The sequence below is a fragment of the Pan troglodytes genome, chromosome 3 (genome assembly GCF_028858775.2).
Source record: "Pan troglodytes isolate AG18354 chromosome 3, NHGRI_mPanTro3-v2.0_pri, whole genome shotgun sequence".
NCBI lineage: Eukaryota > Metazoa > Chordata > Mammalia > Primates > Hominidae > Pan > Pan troglodytes.
The window spans coordinates 40,294,353-40,309,823 of NC_072401.2; the positions used below are offsets into that span (position 1 = coordinate 40,294,353).

The 15,471-nt window shown below is 46.5% G+C and overlaps 2 protein-coding genes and 1 pseudogene across 6 annotated transcripts in view; 1 reads left to right on the top strand and 2 right to left on the bottom strand.

Moving 5' to 3' along the window:
- Nucleotides 1–10,232, bottom strand: part of PDS5A (PDS5 cohesin associated factor A) — a 153,318-nt gene extending 143,086 nt beyond the window's left edge. For 2 of the 5 annotated variants that reach the window (XM_526554.8, XM_016951458.4), the window contains exons 1-2: nt 9,704–10,232; nt 8,679–8,856 (exon numbers count right to left, since the gene is read on the bottom strand). In XM_526554.8, coding sequence (XP_526554.4) covers nt 8,679–8,816 — 138 coding nt within the window. In that variant the 5' untranslated portion in view covers nt 8,817–8,856; nt 9,704–10,232. Of the gene's footprint in view, nt 1–8,678; nt 8,857–9,495; nt 9,627–9,703 lie in introns of those variants that run through there. The other 3 variants (XM_063808735.1, XM_063808733.1, XM_063808734.1) reach the window with 2 other exon arrangements.
- LOC134809848 (uncharacterized) lies at nt 5,354–8,656 on the bottom strand (annotated as a pseudogene).
- A 3,907-nt stretch (nt 10,233–14,139) lies between the features above and the next one.
- Nucleotides 14,140–15,231, top strand: LOC112208916 (translation machinery-associated protein 7-like). The gene has a single exon (XM_054683765.2). The coding sequence runs from the start codon at nt 14,433–14,435 to the stop codon at nt 14,637–14,639; it is 207 nt and encodes a 68-aa protein (XP_054539740.1). The 5' UTR covers nt 14,140–14,432; the 3' UTR covers nt 14,640–15,231.
- The last annotated feature ends 240 nt before the right edge of the window (nt 15,232–15,471 follow it).

Here is a 15,471-nt window from a genome sequence, read left to right on the forward strand (position 1 = left end):
TGGCCAACATGGTGAAACCCCGTCTCTAACTAAAAATACAAAAATTAGCTGGGTGTGGTGGCGGAAGCCTGTAGTCCCAGCTACTCAGGAGGCTGAGCTGAGATTGCGCCACTGCACTCCAGCCTGGCAATAGACCGAGAGACTCCATCTTAAAAACAAACAAACAAACAAACAAACAAAACACCAATAATTATCAAGGCCCTCTTACCTCCAAAGTAGCAAGCAAGAAAGAAACAAAGTATGTGTGTAGTAAATAGCTCTGTAGTAATCCATGATATAGGATATACTACATAACTAACTTAATTCCATTAAGCCCTTTATGGAATTTGCACAGCTATTTATAAGTGTATTTTATTTTTTTTTATTGTAAATGAGGTTTTGCCATATTGCCCAAGCTGGTCTCAAACTCCTGAGCTCAAGTGATCTGCCCGTTTCAGCCTCCCAAAGTGCTGGAAATACAGGCATAAGCCAGAGGACACCAGACCTATAAGTGTATTTTAAATGTCACTTATTAGATGTGAACCGTGTATTAGTTTCAGAACCCACAACTATATGGGAGGATGGCTATTTGTGATTCTTTTTTTTTTTTTTTTTTGAGATGGAGTTTCGCTCTTGTTGCCCAGGCTGGAGTGCAATGGTGCTTAGATTACTTAATTATAATATGAAAAAAATTTTTTTTTTTTTTTTGAGACAGAGTTTCACTGTTGTTGCCCAGGCTGGAGTGCAATGGCACCATGTCGGCTCACCACAACCTCCGCCTCCTGGGTTCAAGCGATTCTCCTGCCTCAGTCTCCTGAGTAGCTGAGATTACAGGCATGCGCCACCACACCCAGCTAATTTTATATTTTTAGTAGAGATGGGGTTTCTCCACGTTGGTCAGGCTGGTCTCGAACTCCTGACCTCAGGTGATTCACCCACCTCGGCCTTCCAAAGTGCTGGGATTACAGGCATGAGCCACTGTGCCCGGCCTGTAATATGAATTTTTAAAAAAATCACTTGCTCAGTGTATGCTTTTTCTTTTCTTTTTTTTCTCGTGACAGAGTCTTGCCCTGTCCCCCAGGCTGGAGTGCAGTGGCGTGATCTCGGCTCACTGCAACCTCTGCCTCCCAGGTTCAAGGGATTCTACTGCCCCAGCCTCCTGAGTAGCTGGGATTACAGGCATGTGCCACCACACCCAACTAATTTTGTATTTTTAGTAGAAACGGGGTTTCTCCATGTTGGTCAGGCTGGTCTTGAACTCCTGACCTCAGGTGGTCCGCCCGCCTAGGCATCCCAAAGTGCTGGGATTACAGGCGTAAGCCACCGTGCCAGCTATTTGTGATTCTTAATGTAACAATGATACTAAACTATTGGCCGTCCTTCCACATAGCTAACTTTAGTATGGTTTTAATATTTGTCGATTAATATATAATTGTAACTTCTGTTATCTAAGTAGCAGAAGTTAATGACACTTTTCAGCTTTAGGTGACTAGCGTTGTTCACAACCTATCAAATGGTCAGTTTCTTCACCTGAAAAATTAGAACAGAAATACATAACCTCTGAACTACCTGTTGACTCCAAAATTCTAAGTACTGTACCTATGTTACCATCTCTAAGACACAAACTCCTTAGTTTGAAAAGTCCTAGCCAGGCGGAGTGGCTCACGCCCTAATCCCAGCACTTTGGGAGGTCGAGGTGGGTGGATTACCTGAGGTCACGAGTTCGAGACCAGCCTGACCAAGATGGTAAAACCCCGTGTCTACTAAAAATACAAAGTTAGCCAGGCGTGGTGGTGGATGCCTATAATCCCAGCTATTCAGGAGGCCAAGGCAGGATAATCACTTGAACTCAGGAAGCAGAGGTTGCAGTGAGCCGAGATCAGGCCATTGCACTCCAGCCTGGGCAACAAGAGCAAAACTTGGTCTCAAAAAAAAGGAAAGTCCTTAGCTGCAATTTGAAATTTTTTCAAATTATCCTTTACTTTCAAAAATAAAAATATTTCTCTAATTCAGTATTAATACAAAATATTCATTCATTCACTTAACAAATATTTGTTCAGCACCCAATTATGTGCCAGGCATTAAGCTTGGCACTGGGAGGAATCAAAAACAGACACGGTATCTGTATTAATAAGGTTTACAGAGAAGCTAAAGAGACAAACCAAATAAATGTATGGATAAATGTAATATGAAGGAGTTGAAGGGTATGTAATGTAGAATCTTTTTTTTTTTTTTTTTTTGAGACAGAGTCTCGCCCTGTTGCCCAGGCTGGAATGCAGTGATGTGATTGATCTCCGCTCCAAGAAAAGGGCTTTCACTACGTTGGTCAGACTGGTCTCGAACTCTTGACCTCGTGATCCGCCCGCCTTGGCCTCCCAAAGTGCTGGGATTACAGGCGTGAGCCACCGCGCCCAGCCTGTAATGTAGAACCTTAAAGGCTTCCCTTAAGAAGTAACAAATGAATGACAAATGAACATATGGGCTATTTAATGTAAGGAACCTGTCTAGACAGAAATAAACATGGCATGTTCAGGAAACCAACCGAAGACCACTGTGGCCTGACATAACAAAAATAGGTAAAGTAATGCCCTGGAAACAGGAATGAAAAGCTCTAGTATAGGAAAACATATCTTAGCTCTTTCAAAGACATACTCTAAGAATTATTGTCAACGAAGCTTCAAAGCTTCACAATAGTTTCTCTCAAATGCTTAAAAAAAAAAAAAAGCTGTCCTTTTTCTCCCTACAAAAGACCAAACTCACTCTCATTCTCTTCACATTTCACTGTAATGTCTTCAACTACATGATAAAAGTTACAACTTTTTAGTTCTACTTAGTTTAGATTCCTTAGAAGAAAGCAACTATATAACAACCAAAGTAAATATGGCGTTATTGCCCCTGCCCTCTGCCACTAAACTGCCCTGTGACTGATTTTGGTAAAGGTTACTTGGATACTTTGGCCTAACTTTCATTATCTGTGAAGTAAGAGGAGGTTCCAGAATTTCCTTTAAGATCCTTCTAATTCTAAGATTATGGTTCCACTGTAAAACCGCTTGTTCCTTTTTTTTTTTTTTTTTTAAGACAAGGTCTCACTCGGTCACCCAGGCTGGAGTGCAGTGGTAGGATCACGGTTCACTGCAGCCCTGACCTTCCTGGGCTTGAGTGATCCTCCCACCTCACCCTCCTGAGTAGCTACGACCATATTTGCATTTTTTGTAGAGATAGGTTTTTGTCATGTTGCCCAGGCCTATCTCAAATTCCTGGGCTCAAGTGTTCCTCCCACCTTGACCTCCTGAAGTGCTGGGATTACAGGCATGAGCCACCACACCCAGCCTTGTTCCATTCTTGAAAACTGAGGAGAACAGGACCAAACACCGCTGAATTCCTTTGTAATTGCCTTTAAGATGTTTTTTGTTTTGTTTTGTTTGTTTGTTTTTGAGACAGAGTCGCGCTTTGTCACCCAGGCTGGAGTGCAGTGGTGGGATCTTGGCTTACTGCAAGCTCCGCCTCCTGGGTTCATGCAATTCTGCCTCAGCCTTCCAAGTAGCTGGGACTACAGGCCCCGCCACCACGCCTGGATAATTTTTTTGTATTTTTAGTAGAGATGGGTTTTCACCTGTGTTAGCCAGGATGGTCTCGATCTCCTGACCTCATGATCCACCCGCCTCGGCCTCCCAAAGTGCTGAGATTACAGGCGTGAGCCACCGCACCGGGCCTGCCTTTAAGGTCTTTTTTAATGAGACAGAGTCTCACTCTGCTGTCACCCAGGCTATAGTGCAGTGGCATAATGCCTCACTGCAACCTCTGCCTCCTGGGTTTAAGTGATTCTCATGCCTCAGCCACAGGAGTAGCTGAGATTACAGAGGTGTGCCACCGCACCTGGCTAATTTTTGTATTTTTAGTAGAGATGGGGTTTCACCATGTTGGCCAGGCTGGTCTCGAACTCCTGAGCTCAAGCGACCCACCTGCCTTGGCCTCCCAAAGGGCTAGGATTACAAGCATGAGCCCCTGCGACCGGGCTTAAGCTCTCTTTGTATTTGTATAGCATTTCAACACTGTTGCTATGTTATAATAATAATAAACTCCTGAATTTATAAAATTATCAATAACTAAGATTCTAATAAAAAACAAAATTTCAAAAATACTTAAGTATTGTTAAAAATCTACATTTCCAATGAGACATAATACTTTAAAGAAGGATCCCTAATTAAGTACAAAGTCAAAATAGGAAGGCAGAAGAAATACAAAATCAAAAGAATTTTTCAGAAAACATTTTGGCAGTAGGACATTGAAGTTGGTTGATATGAACGTCAATTTTAACTTCCAAAAGAACTCATAACAAATGGATAATCAAACTCGATGCTCATTCTCCACTGGATTGTATGTCCATTTATAGTTAACAGTACTTCTGATAATCGATTTTCAAACAGAAAATGTACATAAGTAGTCATAACTTCCCCAACACACCTTAAAAAAATAACATAGAGACAGGGTTGGCTGGGCGCGGTGGCTCACGCCTGTAATCCCAGCACTTTGGGAGGCCGAGGTGGGTGGATCACGAGGTCAAGAGTTCGAGACCAGCCTGACCAACATAGTGAAACTCCGTCTCTACTAAAAATACAAAAATTAGCTGGGCATAGTGGCACGCACCTGTAATCCCAGCTACTTGGGAGGCTGGGGCAGGAGAATCACTTGAACCTGGGAGGCGGAGTTTGCAGTGAGCCAAGATTGCACCACTGCATTCCAGCCTGGGCGACAGGGCGAGACTCCGTCTCAAAAAATAAATAAATAAATAAAAATAAAAATAAAATTGAGACAGGGTCTATGTTGCCCAGGTCTGAACCTCCTGGGCTCAAATGATCCTCCTGCCTCAGCCCTCAAAGTGCTGGGATTACAGGCATGAGCCCCTGTACCCAACCACAACTTTCCTTTTTTTTTTTTTTTTCCACTGTTTAAGGAATTTTTTATTAAAAAAAGAATTTTATAATCCAAATTACTCTTCCTTGCTCAGTTATCAATTCTGTTACTTAAAACAGGACTGATATTTTGAGCTATTCCACAGTAAAGAATTACAAGGAATGCTTTAAATTTTTGTACTTTGCTGAAAATTATTTTTCCCAGGATCTGTAAAACAGTAATTTGTCTTTATATTTTATTATTTTTTTGTGGGGTTTTTTTTGTTGTTTGTTTTTAAATCAATAAGCAATCTAGGACTAATATTATGTTTGCTAGACCTGGCATTTGCTCGGTACATAATGCTCAAAGTTTCCTTTCCTTTTTAAATTTATTTTATATTTTGCAATTTTTTTTTCCATATTTAAGTTTTTCGATGTTTAGATATTTTTCTTTGGTGAAGCACAAGTTTCTTTTCGTGGTCTCTGATCAATTTTAAACAGTAGGAACACCAATGGCACTGTTAACTGCTTTCTGGGTAGCCTCTTTAGCTTGGTGGGCTTGTAATATAGCTAGCTTCATGAACCTTAGAACAGAGTGACTCTGGACTCTCGAGCATATGAACATTTGCTTTTGCTCTTGAGGGGCAGATGCCAACATGGAAGCAGTCAAAGGTTCCTGACCTTGTACATGAACAGCAGGCTGTTGCATTGTAACTTGTGGCTGTGCATTAAGATGTTGCTGAGGATTGCGAACTCCCGCAGCATTATTTATACTGTGGAACGGTGTGGACAGCAGGAGTAGCTGCAGCCAGCAGATACCAGGGTGTTAATATTTACGTGAAAAATCTTGATGATAGTATTGATGATGAACGTCTCCAGAAAGAGTTTTCTCCATTTGGTACAATCACTAGTGCAAAGGCTATGATGGAGGGTGGTCACAGCAAAGGGTTTGGTTTTGTATGTTTCTCCTTCCCGGAAGAAGCCACTAAAGCAGTTACAGAAATGAACGGTAGAACTGTGGCCACAAAACCATCGTATGTAGCTTTAGCTCAGCGCAAAGAAGAGTGCCAGGCTCACTTCACTAACCAGCATATGCAGAGAATGGCAAGTGTACGAGCTGTGCCCAACCATGTAATCAACCCCTACCAGCCAGCACCTCCTTCAGGTTACTTCATGGCAGCTATTCCACAGACTCAGAACCGTGCTGCAAGACCGGGCGCGGTGGCTCACGCCTGTAATCCCAGCACTTTGGGAGGCCAAGAGGGGCAGATCACGAGGTCAGGAGATCGAGACCATCCTGGCTAACACGGTGAAACCCCGTCTCTACTAAAAAAATACAAAAAATTAGCCGGGCATGATGGCGGGCGCCTGTGGTCCCAGCTACTCGGGAGGCTGAGGCAGGAGAATGGCGTGAACCCGGGAGGCGGAGCTTGCAGTGAGCCGAGATCGCACCCACTCCAGCCTGGGCGACAGAGCGAGACTCTGTCTCAAAAATAAATAAAAACCGTGCTGCATACTCTCCTCCTAGCCAAACTGCTCTACTGAGACCAAGTCCTCGCTGGACTGCTCAGGGTGCCAGACCTCATCCATTCCAATATGCCAGGTGCTATCCCCAAGCTGCTCCTATACCACCACTTAGTACTATGAGACCAGCTTCTTCACAGGTTCCATGAGTCATGTCAACAGAGCGTGTTCTAACACATCAACTTTCCATTTTTTAACCAAATTATCCAACATTAGAATTCAAGGTTTGAATATTCTTAATTTGAAAACAATAAATATTAACGATCCATCAATTGTTTAACAGTTTTATATTTCATAATTTCTCACTCCCAAAACAGTGTAACTTTTAGAAGCATCAATCAAGCAGCTCAATTCATGTATAATCTTTAGTATCAAGATTTGCTTTATTTATTTTATTTTACTTTTTTGAGATGAAGTTTCACTCCTGTTGCCCAGGCTGGAGTGCAATGGCGCGATCTCCGCTCATCAAAACTTCTGCCTCCCGGGTTCAAGCGATTCTCTTGCCTCAGCCTCCCAGTAGCTAGGATTACAGGTATGCGCCACCACGCCCAGCTAATTTTGTATTTTTAGTAGAACTCCAGACCTCGGGTGATTTGCCTGCCTCGGCCTCCCGAAGTGCTGGGATTACAGGCTGGAGCCACCGCACCGGGCCCAAGATTTGTTTTAATGAAAGGGGCTGGGAGCAGTGGCTCACACCTGTAATCCCAGCATATTGGGAGGCCGATGCAGGCAGATCATTCGAAGTCAGGAGTTCGAGACCAAAGTGACCAACATAGTGAAATCCCATCTCTACTAAAAATACAAAAATTAGCTGGGCGTGGTGGCAGGCACCTGTAATCCCAGCTACTAGAGAGGCTGAGGCAGAATTGCTTGAACCCGGGAGGTGGAGGTTGCAGTGGGCCGAGATCACGCCACTGCACTCCAGCCTAGGTGACAGAGCAAGACTCCGTCTCAAAAAAAAAAAAAAAAAAAAATTTAGCCGGGTGTAGTGGCACACGCTGGTAGTCCCAGCTACTTGGGAGGCTGAGGCAGAATAGCTTGAACCTGGGAAGTGGAGGTTGCAGTGAGCTGAGATCCCGCCGCCGCACACAGATTTGTTTTAATGAAAGGAACTGTTGTCTTATTCCTTCCAAAAAGGCAACAAATTGCAGAACCAAATTAGAGTCTGAAAACTAAACCACAGGAATATTTTAAATACTGTACTCATTAAAATGCAACATTAGGTACATTTACTGGGCTGCAAGAGCAAGAGGCCAAGCTCATTCCCTAAAATACATTTGGCCAAGTGGCCCAAGGTGGAAACATTGTCAACAATGTTGCTTCCCTCACCTCCCACCAATTCTGATTGATTCTAACTCTGAAAAGTTGTTAAATCATTTCCTAGTCACTATTACCAATGCCATAGCCCTACCTGAAGATTTCAACGTCTTTCACCTAGACTACTGTTTACAGTTTCCTAGCCGGACTCACTGCCTCTGGTCTTCCCCTACCTACTCCAATCTAGCACCAATTGAGACAACCAAAATGTCTCCAGCATTGCCAAACATCTCCTGGAGGTCAAAGTTGCCCTGACTCAGAACCACTGCTTCAAGCTGTTCCTACAAGAAGAATATCACTTATTTGTTAAGATTCTGGCCACAATCTATGTCAGTGGAACAGAAACCAAAAAACTAACAAACATGAGGTTGAAATTTAAAACCTTAACCTTAGGACTGCCATGCTTAAACAAAATTAGCTGACACCTCATAAAAAGGGCCATAATACTCTTAAACTCCTTTGAACGTATAGACTTAAATCATCTTACTTTAAGCCTGAATTATGAAAAGTCTGTACCTTCTGTCAAAGTTTAACCACCATATATACATATTTAAGCTTCTGGATATAGAAAATTATGCAAATTTTTAAAAAGGACTTTGCGCTTTAATCAATCCCCTTCAGAAGCTGAAAATAGGAAACTTCTTAGGCAAATTACTGCCTACACCTAAGTTTGCAAGCCACTCTGAACAGTATTCTCATCAAATACCTCCAGAAAAAACTCTAAAAACACAAATTCTTATGCTTGAAAACCATTAAGTTTTTGAAAAATCACACTCCTTTTAAATTTCCCACAATGGTTATATCCCTACAAAACTCAAAGATGTTATCTGAGATACAACAGTACCTTTCAGAGGGGGTAAGAGATCTAAAAAACTTGGAACTCTAAAGGCCAGACTGAGCAGGGTAGCAGTATCACAGGAGAAAGCGCCTTCTACCAAAGACATCAAAATCCGTCCAGACACTTACCTTCAGGCGTTTGATCATCTCGTCCGTGGTGATCTTGTCGGTGATCTCTTTTACCCCCGGAGGGTAAGCGATCTTCCCGTCGCTACTCACGACGCCACAGAGGGCAGTGGCAGGCTTGGGCTGCGCGGTGAAGTCCATCCTGGGGGACAACTTTTGGTTCACAGTCCTCTACCGGCCTCTATCGGTCAGAAAACCAAAGTTCAGCGGGAAAGGGGCGACTTTGTAACCTCTTTTTTCATTTCAAATCTCTCTAATCTGGAAAAGGCCCTGTCTCCCCAGAGGCCGGGGACCCGGCAGCGGCCTCGCCACCCGCTCTTTCCCAGGGATCGAACCCCGCCGGCCCCGCCAACCCGGCCCTGCCAGCCCCAGGCTCACGGGGCTCCTCCGCACCAGCCGCCGTGGCCGCGGGAGGCGCCGAACAGCGCCAGGAGTTTCCCATTCCGCCTTTCACAATGAAATCCACCCCCGAGCACCAGGGTCCGAAGTTTGGCGGCCCCGGGAGGCCGGCAAGGACCCCAAGGCCCCCGCTCGGCGGTGGGGAATTACCCAGTCCCGCCCGGCCAGTCCCCTCCGGGAAACCAGACCCGAGGCCTATAGGGCTCGGCTTAGGCCGCAAAACTAGGGACCCAGCGGACCCACGCGCAGCGGCGGCTCCCGGGAACAAAACGCCCTTGCCCAGCCAAGCCTCGGACCCGGGGTAGTCCCCGCCGCGCTGCCGCCCCTCCCCTGTTCCGCTCCCTCACCCCCGCGGGAGGGGAAAACAAGCCGCCCTCCACCCTCAGCCCCACGCCAGGAAGCGGCTGACGCGCCTCCGCACTTCACATTTTGTTCCTTCAACTTCGGCTGAGGGACCCCAGCTGCTTCTCTGGCCCCCGGCCGCTTGGCGCCTCCGGCACCGCCGAGGCCTTCCCGGCACCCTCGGGCGGCCCCACCGGGCCTCGGACCCGCGGCCCCCCCTCCAGTCTCCCCTTCCGTCCCCTCCCTCCAGCAGCCTAGGGCGGGAGCCGAGCCGCCGCCGCCTTTACCTCCTCCTCATGCGGGCGGAAGGTGCATCGAGCGCCCGGGCCTCTGTCAGGTGGTTGCGCCGCCGCCCCTAGTCGGGCTGCACACAAAGCGGCTCCGCGGGTCCCGCCGCCGCCGCCCGCCCGCCCGGGAGCGGCGCTGGGGCTGGCGGTGCCGAGGAGGAGCAGCCGCCGCGGGGGGAGACGCGGGGCGAGTGAGCGCTGGGCGGGGAGACAGTGCCGCTCTCCGTCTGGCCGAGGAAGAGCAGCCTCGAAGGCTCCTCCGGGAGTGTGTGCGCTTGTGTCCGTCCGGGACCCCCGCGGCCCGCCCACACGCACCTCACGCCGGCCCGGACCGCCGACTCGGACCCGGACGCCCCTCGCAGAGGCGCGCGCCCGGCCGTCCGTGCCCCGGGAGCCGGCGCCTCGCGCACACACCGGCCGGTCACGCGAGCGGCGCGAGAGCACGCGAGAGCAGCGCGCGCTCCTCGCTCCCTCCCCTTCCTCCGCCGGCCGTGCATCCGCCTCCCTCGGGCCCGAGGCGGCCGCGCGCAGGGCGGACAGCGCCGCCACCCGGTTGGCGCCAATACCTGCCGCGCGGGGCGCCTCCCGGAGGACCCGACCGGAGAGGGCGAGAGGAGGAGGAGCCCGGGAGGCGGGAAGCGAGCCCAGGTTCCCGCGGCCTTGCGAGGGCACGCAGGGCAAACAGCGCTTTATCTTTCGCAGCGGCGATGAGCTGGTGACTTTTGGGGGTCATCCTGAGGGACATAGAGGGAACTGGTTGGGAGGTAGTTAATTGCTCGGTGAAAATGAACTGATTTCCTCCTCAGGAAGAGATCTGCAAAGTCAAGGAAAGTTGTGCAATGGGGCGCAGCGTGAGCGGCTCACGGGTCTTCTGACAGCCACCCGAGTTGCCCACCCTCCTTAGATTTCTGAAGTTAATATTTTGAAAGCTGCAAAACATGAAAATAGCACTGGGTCGAGTCGTTCTCAAGGTATGGTCTTTGGGCCACCAGGCCTCACAGTCACTTTGGGTACTGGCTGAAAACGTAGGTTTCCAACTCCAAAGATTAAAAAACATAAAAATATATGTTTTTTTAACGTAAAAATATATATGAACATAAAACATATAAAAATATAACATATAAAATAAAACATTAAAAAATATAAAAAATATACATAAACATAAAAATCTCTGAGAGTGGAACCCAGAAATAAGCATTTATTAATTGGGTGGGTGATTCTTGTAAATAAGGAAGAGCTCATTTTTTAAAAATGTTTTAAACCTACCAAGCATTAACGTTTTCTGTCATCCAAAGGAAAACCACTATCAGGTAAAAACAGTGCACGCAGCAGTGTTTGAGCAATTTAATGTATGTAATTGAAACAAATTAACGCAAGAACATACACTTACCTATTTAAAAAAAATCAAGAGCATACACAAAATTTCCGAAGAGAAAGTTGAAAAAAGGATACGATAATATGAAATTGCATTCAGCTCTTGAAACTGACCACTACCATAGTTTAAAATGATATTCGATTGTTTATTCAAATTATTCTTGATGGGTACCCATTGGTCTATTTTTTTCCCACATCCTTTAACGTCAACTTAAAAATAGTAAAGGTACTGCATTTCAGCTCACTGACTTGTTTTTGACGTATTACACAAGAGCAGTCATTGCGAATCTGACACTCCACAGTTGCTGATTTGCTAGAACTCTGCCGAAAAGTCAATGCTTTGTTCTTGGGCATTTACAGTACCAGGCAGAATCCATTTAAAAGTGTCCTCATCCAAACTATTAAGTGGACCAAAAGCTGCTCTCTTTTTAGGCTCTCCCTGTCACTTTTGATATTTCTTTATTTTTTTCTTTTGAGACGGAATCTTACTCTGTCGCCCAGGCTGGAGTGCAGTGGCGTGATATCGGCTCACTGCAAGCTCTGCCTCCCGGGTTCACGCCATTCTCCTGCCTCAGTCTTCCGAGTAGCTGGGACTACAGGCGCCCGCCACCACGCCCGGCTAATTTTTTTTTTTTTGTATTTTTAGTAGAGACGGGGTTTCACCATGTTAGCCAGGATGGTCTCGATCTCCTGAGCTAGTGATCCGCCCGCCTCGGCCTCCCAGAGTGCTGGGATTATAGGCATGAGCCACCGCGCCCGGCCAAATTTGATATTTCTTTGTGTGTTACATTTAATTAAACAACAATGATTTTATCTTTCATTCTCCTCAGTAGCTTGCCCATTATTAAATGGAGTTTTGTATATGTACATATATTTTATTTTATTTATTTTTTATATTATTTTATTATTTTTTGAGATGAAGTCTCACTTTGTCACCCAGACTGCAGTGCAGTGGCATGATCTCGGCTCACTACAGCATCTGCCTCCCAGGTTCAAGCGACTTTTGTGCCTCAGGCCCCCAAGTAGTTGGGACTACAGGTGTGTGCCACCATACCGGGCTAATTTTTTTTTGAGACAGAGTCTCCCTCTGTCGCCCAGGCTGGAGTGTGGTGGTGTGATCTTGGCTCACTACAACCTCTGACTTCTGGGTTCAAGCAATTCTCCTGCCTCACCCTCCCAAGTAGCTGGGATTACAGGCGCCCGCCACTATGCCCGGCTAATTTTTGTTATTTTTAGCAGAGACAGGGTTTCACCATGTTGGTCAGGCTGGTCTCAAACTCCTGACCTCAGGTAATCTGCCCGCCTCACCCTCCCAAAGTGCTGGGATTACAGGCTTGAGCCACCGCGCCTGGCCTTACTGGTTGATTTCTTTTTTTTTTTTTTTTTAACATGGAGTCTCACTCTATCACCAGGCTTGAGTGCAGTGGTGCGATCTCGGTTCACTTCACCTCTTCCTCCCAGGTTCAAGCGATTCATCTGCCTCAGTCTCCCAAGTAGCTGGGACTACAGGCGTACGCCACCACGCCCAGCTTATTTTTATATTTTTAGTAGAGATGGGGTTTCACCATATTGGCCAGGCTGATCTCGAATTCCTGACCTCGTGATTTGCCCGCCTCGGCCTCCCAAAGTGCTGGGATTACAGGTGTGAGCCCCTGCGCCTGGCCTATTTTATTTTTTCGAGACGAAGTCTTGCCCTGTTGCCCAGGCTGGAGTGCAGTGGTACAATCTGGGCACACTGCAACCTACGCCTCCTGGGTTCAAGCAGATCTCCTGTGTCAGCCTCCCAAGATCTGGGACTACAGGCATGCGCCACCATGCCTGGCTAATTTTTGTATTTTTAGTAGAGACAGGGTTTTACCATGTTGGCCAGACTGGTCTCGAACTCTTGACCTTAGGTGATCCACCCACCTTGGGCTCCCAAAGTGCTGGAATTACAGGCATGAGCCACTGCACCCAACCTCCACCAAGCTTTTCTTCCTCGCTCAGTGCCCAAAACAATACCTTATATTATAGGCCTCTTTAAATAATTGTTTCACAAATGAAGGCCTGCCCTCCTGGTGGACCTTAATTTGTTTGGGGAGAAATAGACCAAAATAACAATAATACATGTATATGAAAATAAAGTAGGGAAGAATTGGGCACGGTGGCTTGCACCTGTAATCCCAGCACTTTGGGAGGGGGAGGCAGGCAGACTATTTGAGGTCACGAGTTTCAGACCAGCCTGGCCAGCATGGTGAAACCCCATCTCTATTAAAAAGACAAAAAATTAGACTCAGTGGCTCAGGCACCGTGGCTCAGGACTGTAATCCCAGCACTTTGGGAAGCCGAGGTGGGTGGATCACCTGAGGTCAGGAGTTCCAGACCAGCCTGACCAACATGGTGAAACCCTGTCTCCACTAAAAATACAAAAATTAGCCAGGCGCACTGGCACATGTCTGTAATCCCAGCTACTAGGAAGGCTGAGGCAGGAGAATCGTTTGAACCGGGGAGATGGAGGTTGCAGCGAGCTGAGAAAGCACCACTGCACTCCAGCCTGGGCGACAGAGTGAGACTCCCCGGAGTGAGAGAGAGTACAGATCACATGTAGCCTTTTAGACCTCTGGTAAGACTGTGGCTATCCTCTGATTGAGGTGGGGAACTAATGGACTGTTTTAAGCAAAGAGGTGATATGATGTATGTCCTGAGTTAGGCAATGTTGGTCAAACCACTTAATTCTTCTGTGCCTCATTTTCTTCATCTGTAAAACAAGGATAATGATAGTATCTTCCTCAGATGATCATTATGAGGAATACATAACTTAATTTTTTTTTCTGTCGCCCAGGCTGGAGTGCAGTGTTGCAGTCTCGGCTCACCGCAACCTCTGCCTCCCAGGTTCAAGTGATTCTCTTGCCTCAGCTTCCCTAGTAGCTGTGATTACAGGCACGCACCACCATGCCCAGCAATTTTTTGTATTTTTAGTGTGATGGGATTTCACCATGTTGGCCAGGCTGCTCTTGAACTCCCGACCTCAGGTGATCTGCCCGCCTCGGCCTCCCAAAGTGCTAAGATTACAGGTGTGAGCCCCTGCGCCTGGCCATAAGTTAATATTTGTAAAATGCCTAGAATAGTAACTCGCATATACTAAGCTCTACATAAATTTTTTTAATAAAATAAAAAAATCATTCTAGCTGCTGGGTTGAAAATAGCAGTAGATATGCAAATGTGGAAGAAGGGTAGCCAGGTATAAGACAACTATAAAAATCCCAAGGAGAAATGGTAACAAGAACCATTTCTTAGAATAATAGCTAATAGAAGTAATGGCAGTAAAGGTGGTGAAAAGGGGCAGAAGAAAAAAAGAAGAGAGAAGAAATCAGGGATGACAGTAGGCGCCTTGTCCAGCCACAAAGGTGGCAAGAAGCCCCTGAAACAGCCCAAGAAGGAGGCCAAGGAGATGGACGAGGAAGAGAAGGCTTTCAAGCAGAAACAAAAAGAGGAGCAAAAGAAACTCGAGGAGCTAAAAGCGAAGGCTGCGGGGAAGGGGCCCCTGGCCACAGGTGAAATTAAGAAATCTGGCAAAAAGTAAGCTGTTCCTTGTGCCTGAGGAGATGATGACCCTTTATTTCATCCGTATTTAAACATCTGTATTCCCTGCCATAACATCTTTTACCACCAATAGCAGGAATTAAGTGTTGTTTTGGAGGTGCTATACATTTAAGAATTAACCTTTGTTAAAAAAAAAAAAAAAAAGAAGAAGAAGAAGAAGAAAAAGAGAACAGGGATGACTCTTAAAAGTTTTGGGCCTGAGTAACTAGAACCACTATCAAGATAATGAGGACTGGGCTTGGATCAGATCAGATTTAGGGCCTAAAAGATATCCATGCTATCATAAAAGTTAATTAAACAGTCACTGAGCTACGTAAGGCATTGAACTAGGCACTGAGAGAATATGTTAAAAACAAAATCCGGCTGGGCATGCTGGCTCACACCTGTAATCCCAGCACTTTGGGAGGCCGAGAACGGATCACAAGGTCAGGAGTTCAAGACCAGCCTGCCCGACATGGTGAAATCCCGTCTCTACTAAAAATACAAAAAATTAGCTGGTCATGGTGGCGGGCGCCTGTAATCCCAGCTACTCGGGAGGCTGAGGCAGGAGAATTTCTTGAACCCGGGAGGCAGAGGTTGCAGTAAGCTGAGATCACATCACTGTACTCCAGCCTGGGGGACAGAGTGAGGCTCTGTCTCAAAAAAAAAAAAAAAAAAAAAGCCAGGCTTGGTGGCTTACGCCTGTAATCCTAGCACTTTGGGAGGTGGAAACGAGTGGATCACGAGGTCAGGAGCTCGAGACCAGCCTGACCAACATGTGAAAACCTCGTCTCTACTAAAAAACAAAAATTAGCCGGGCATGGTGGCACACG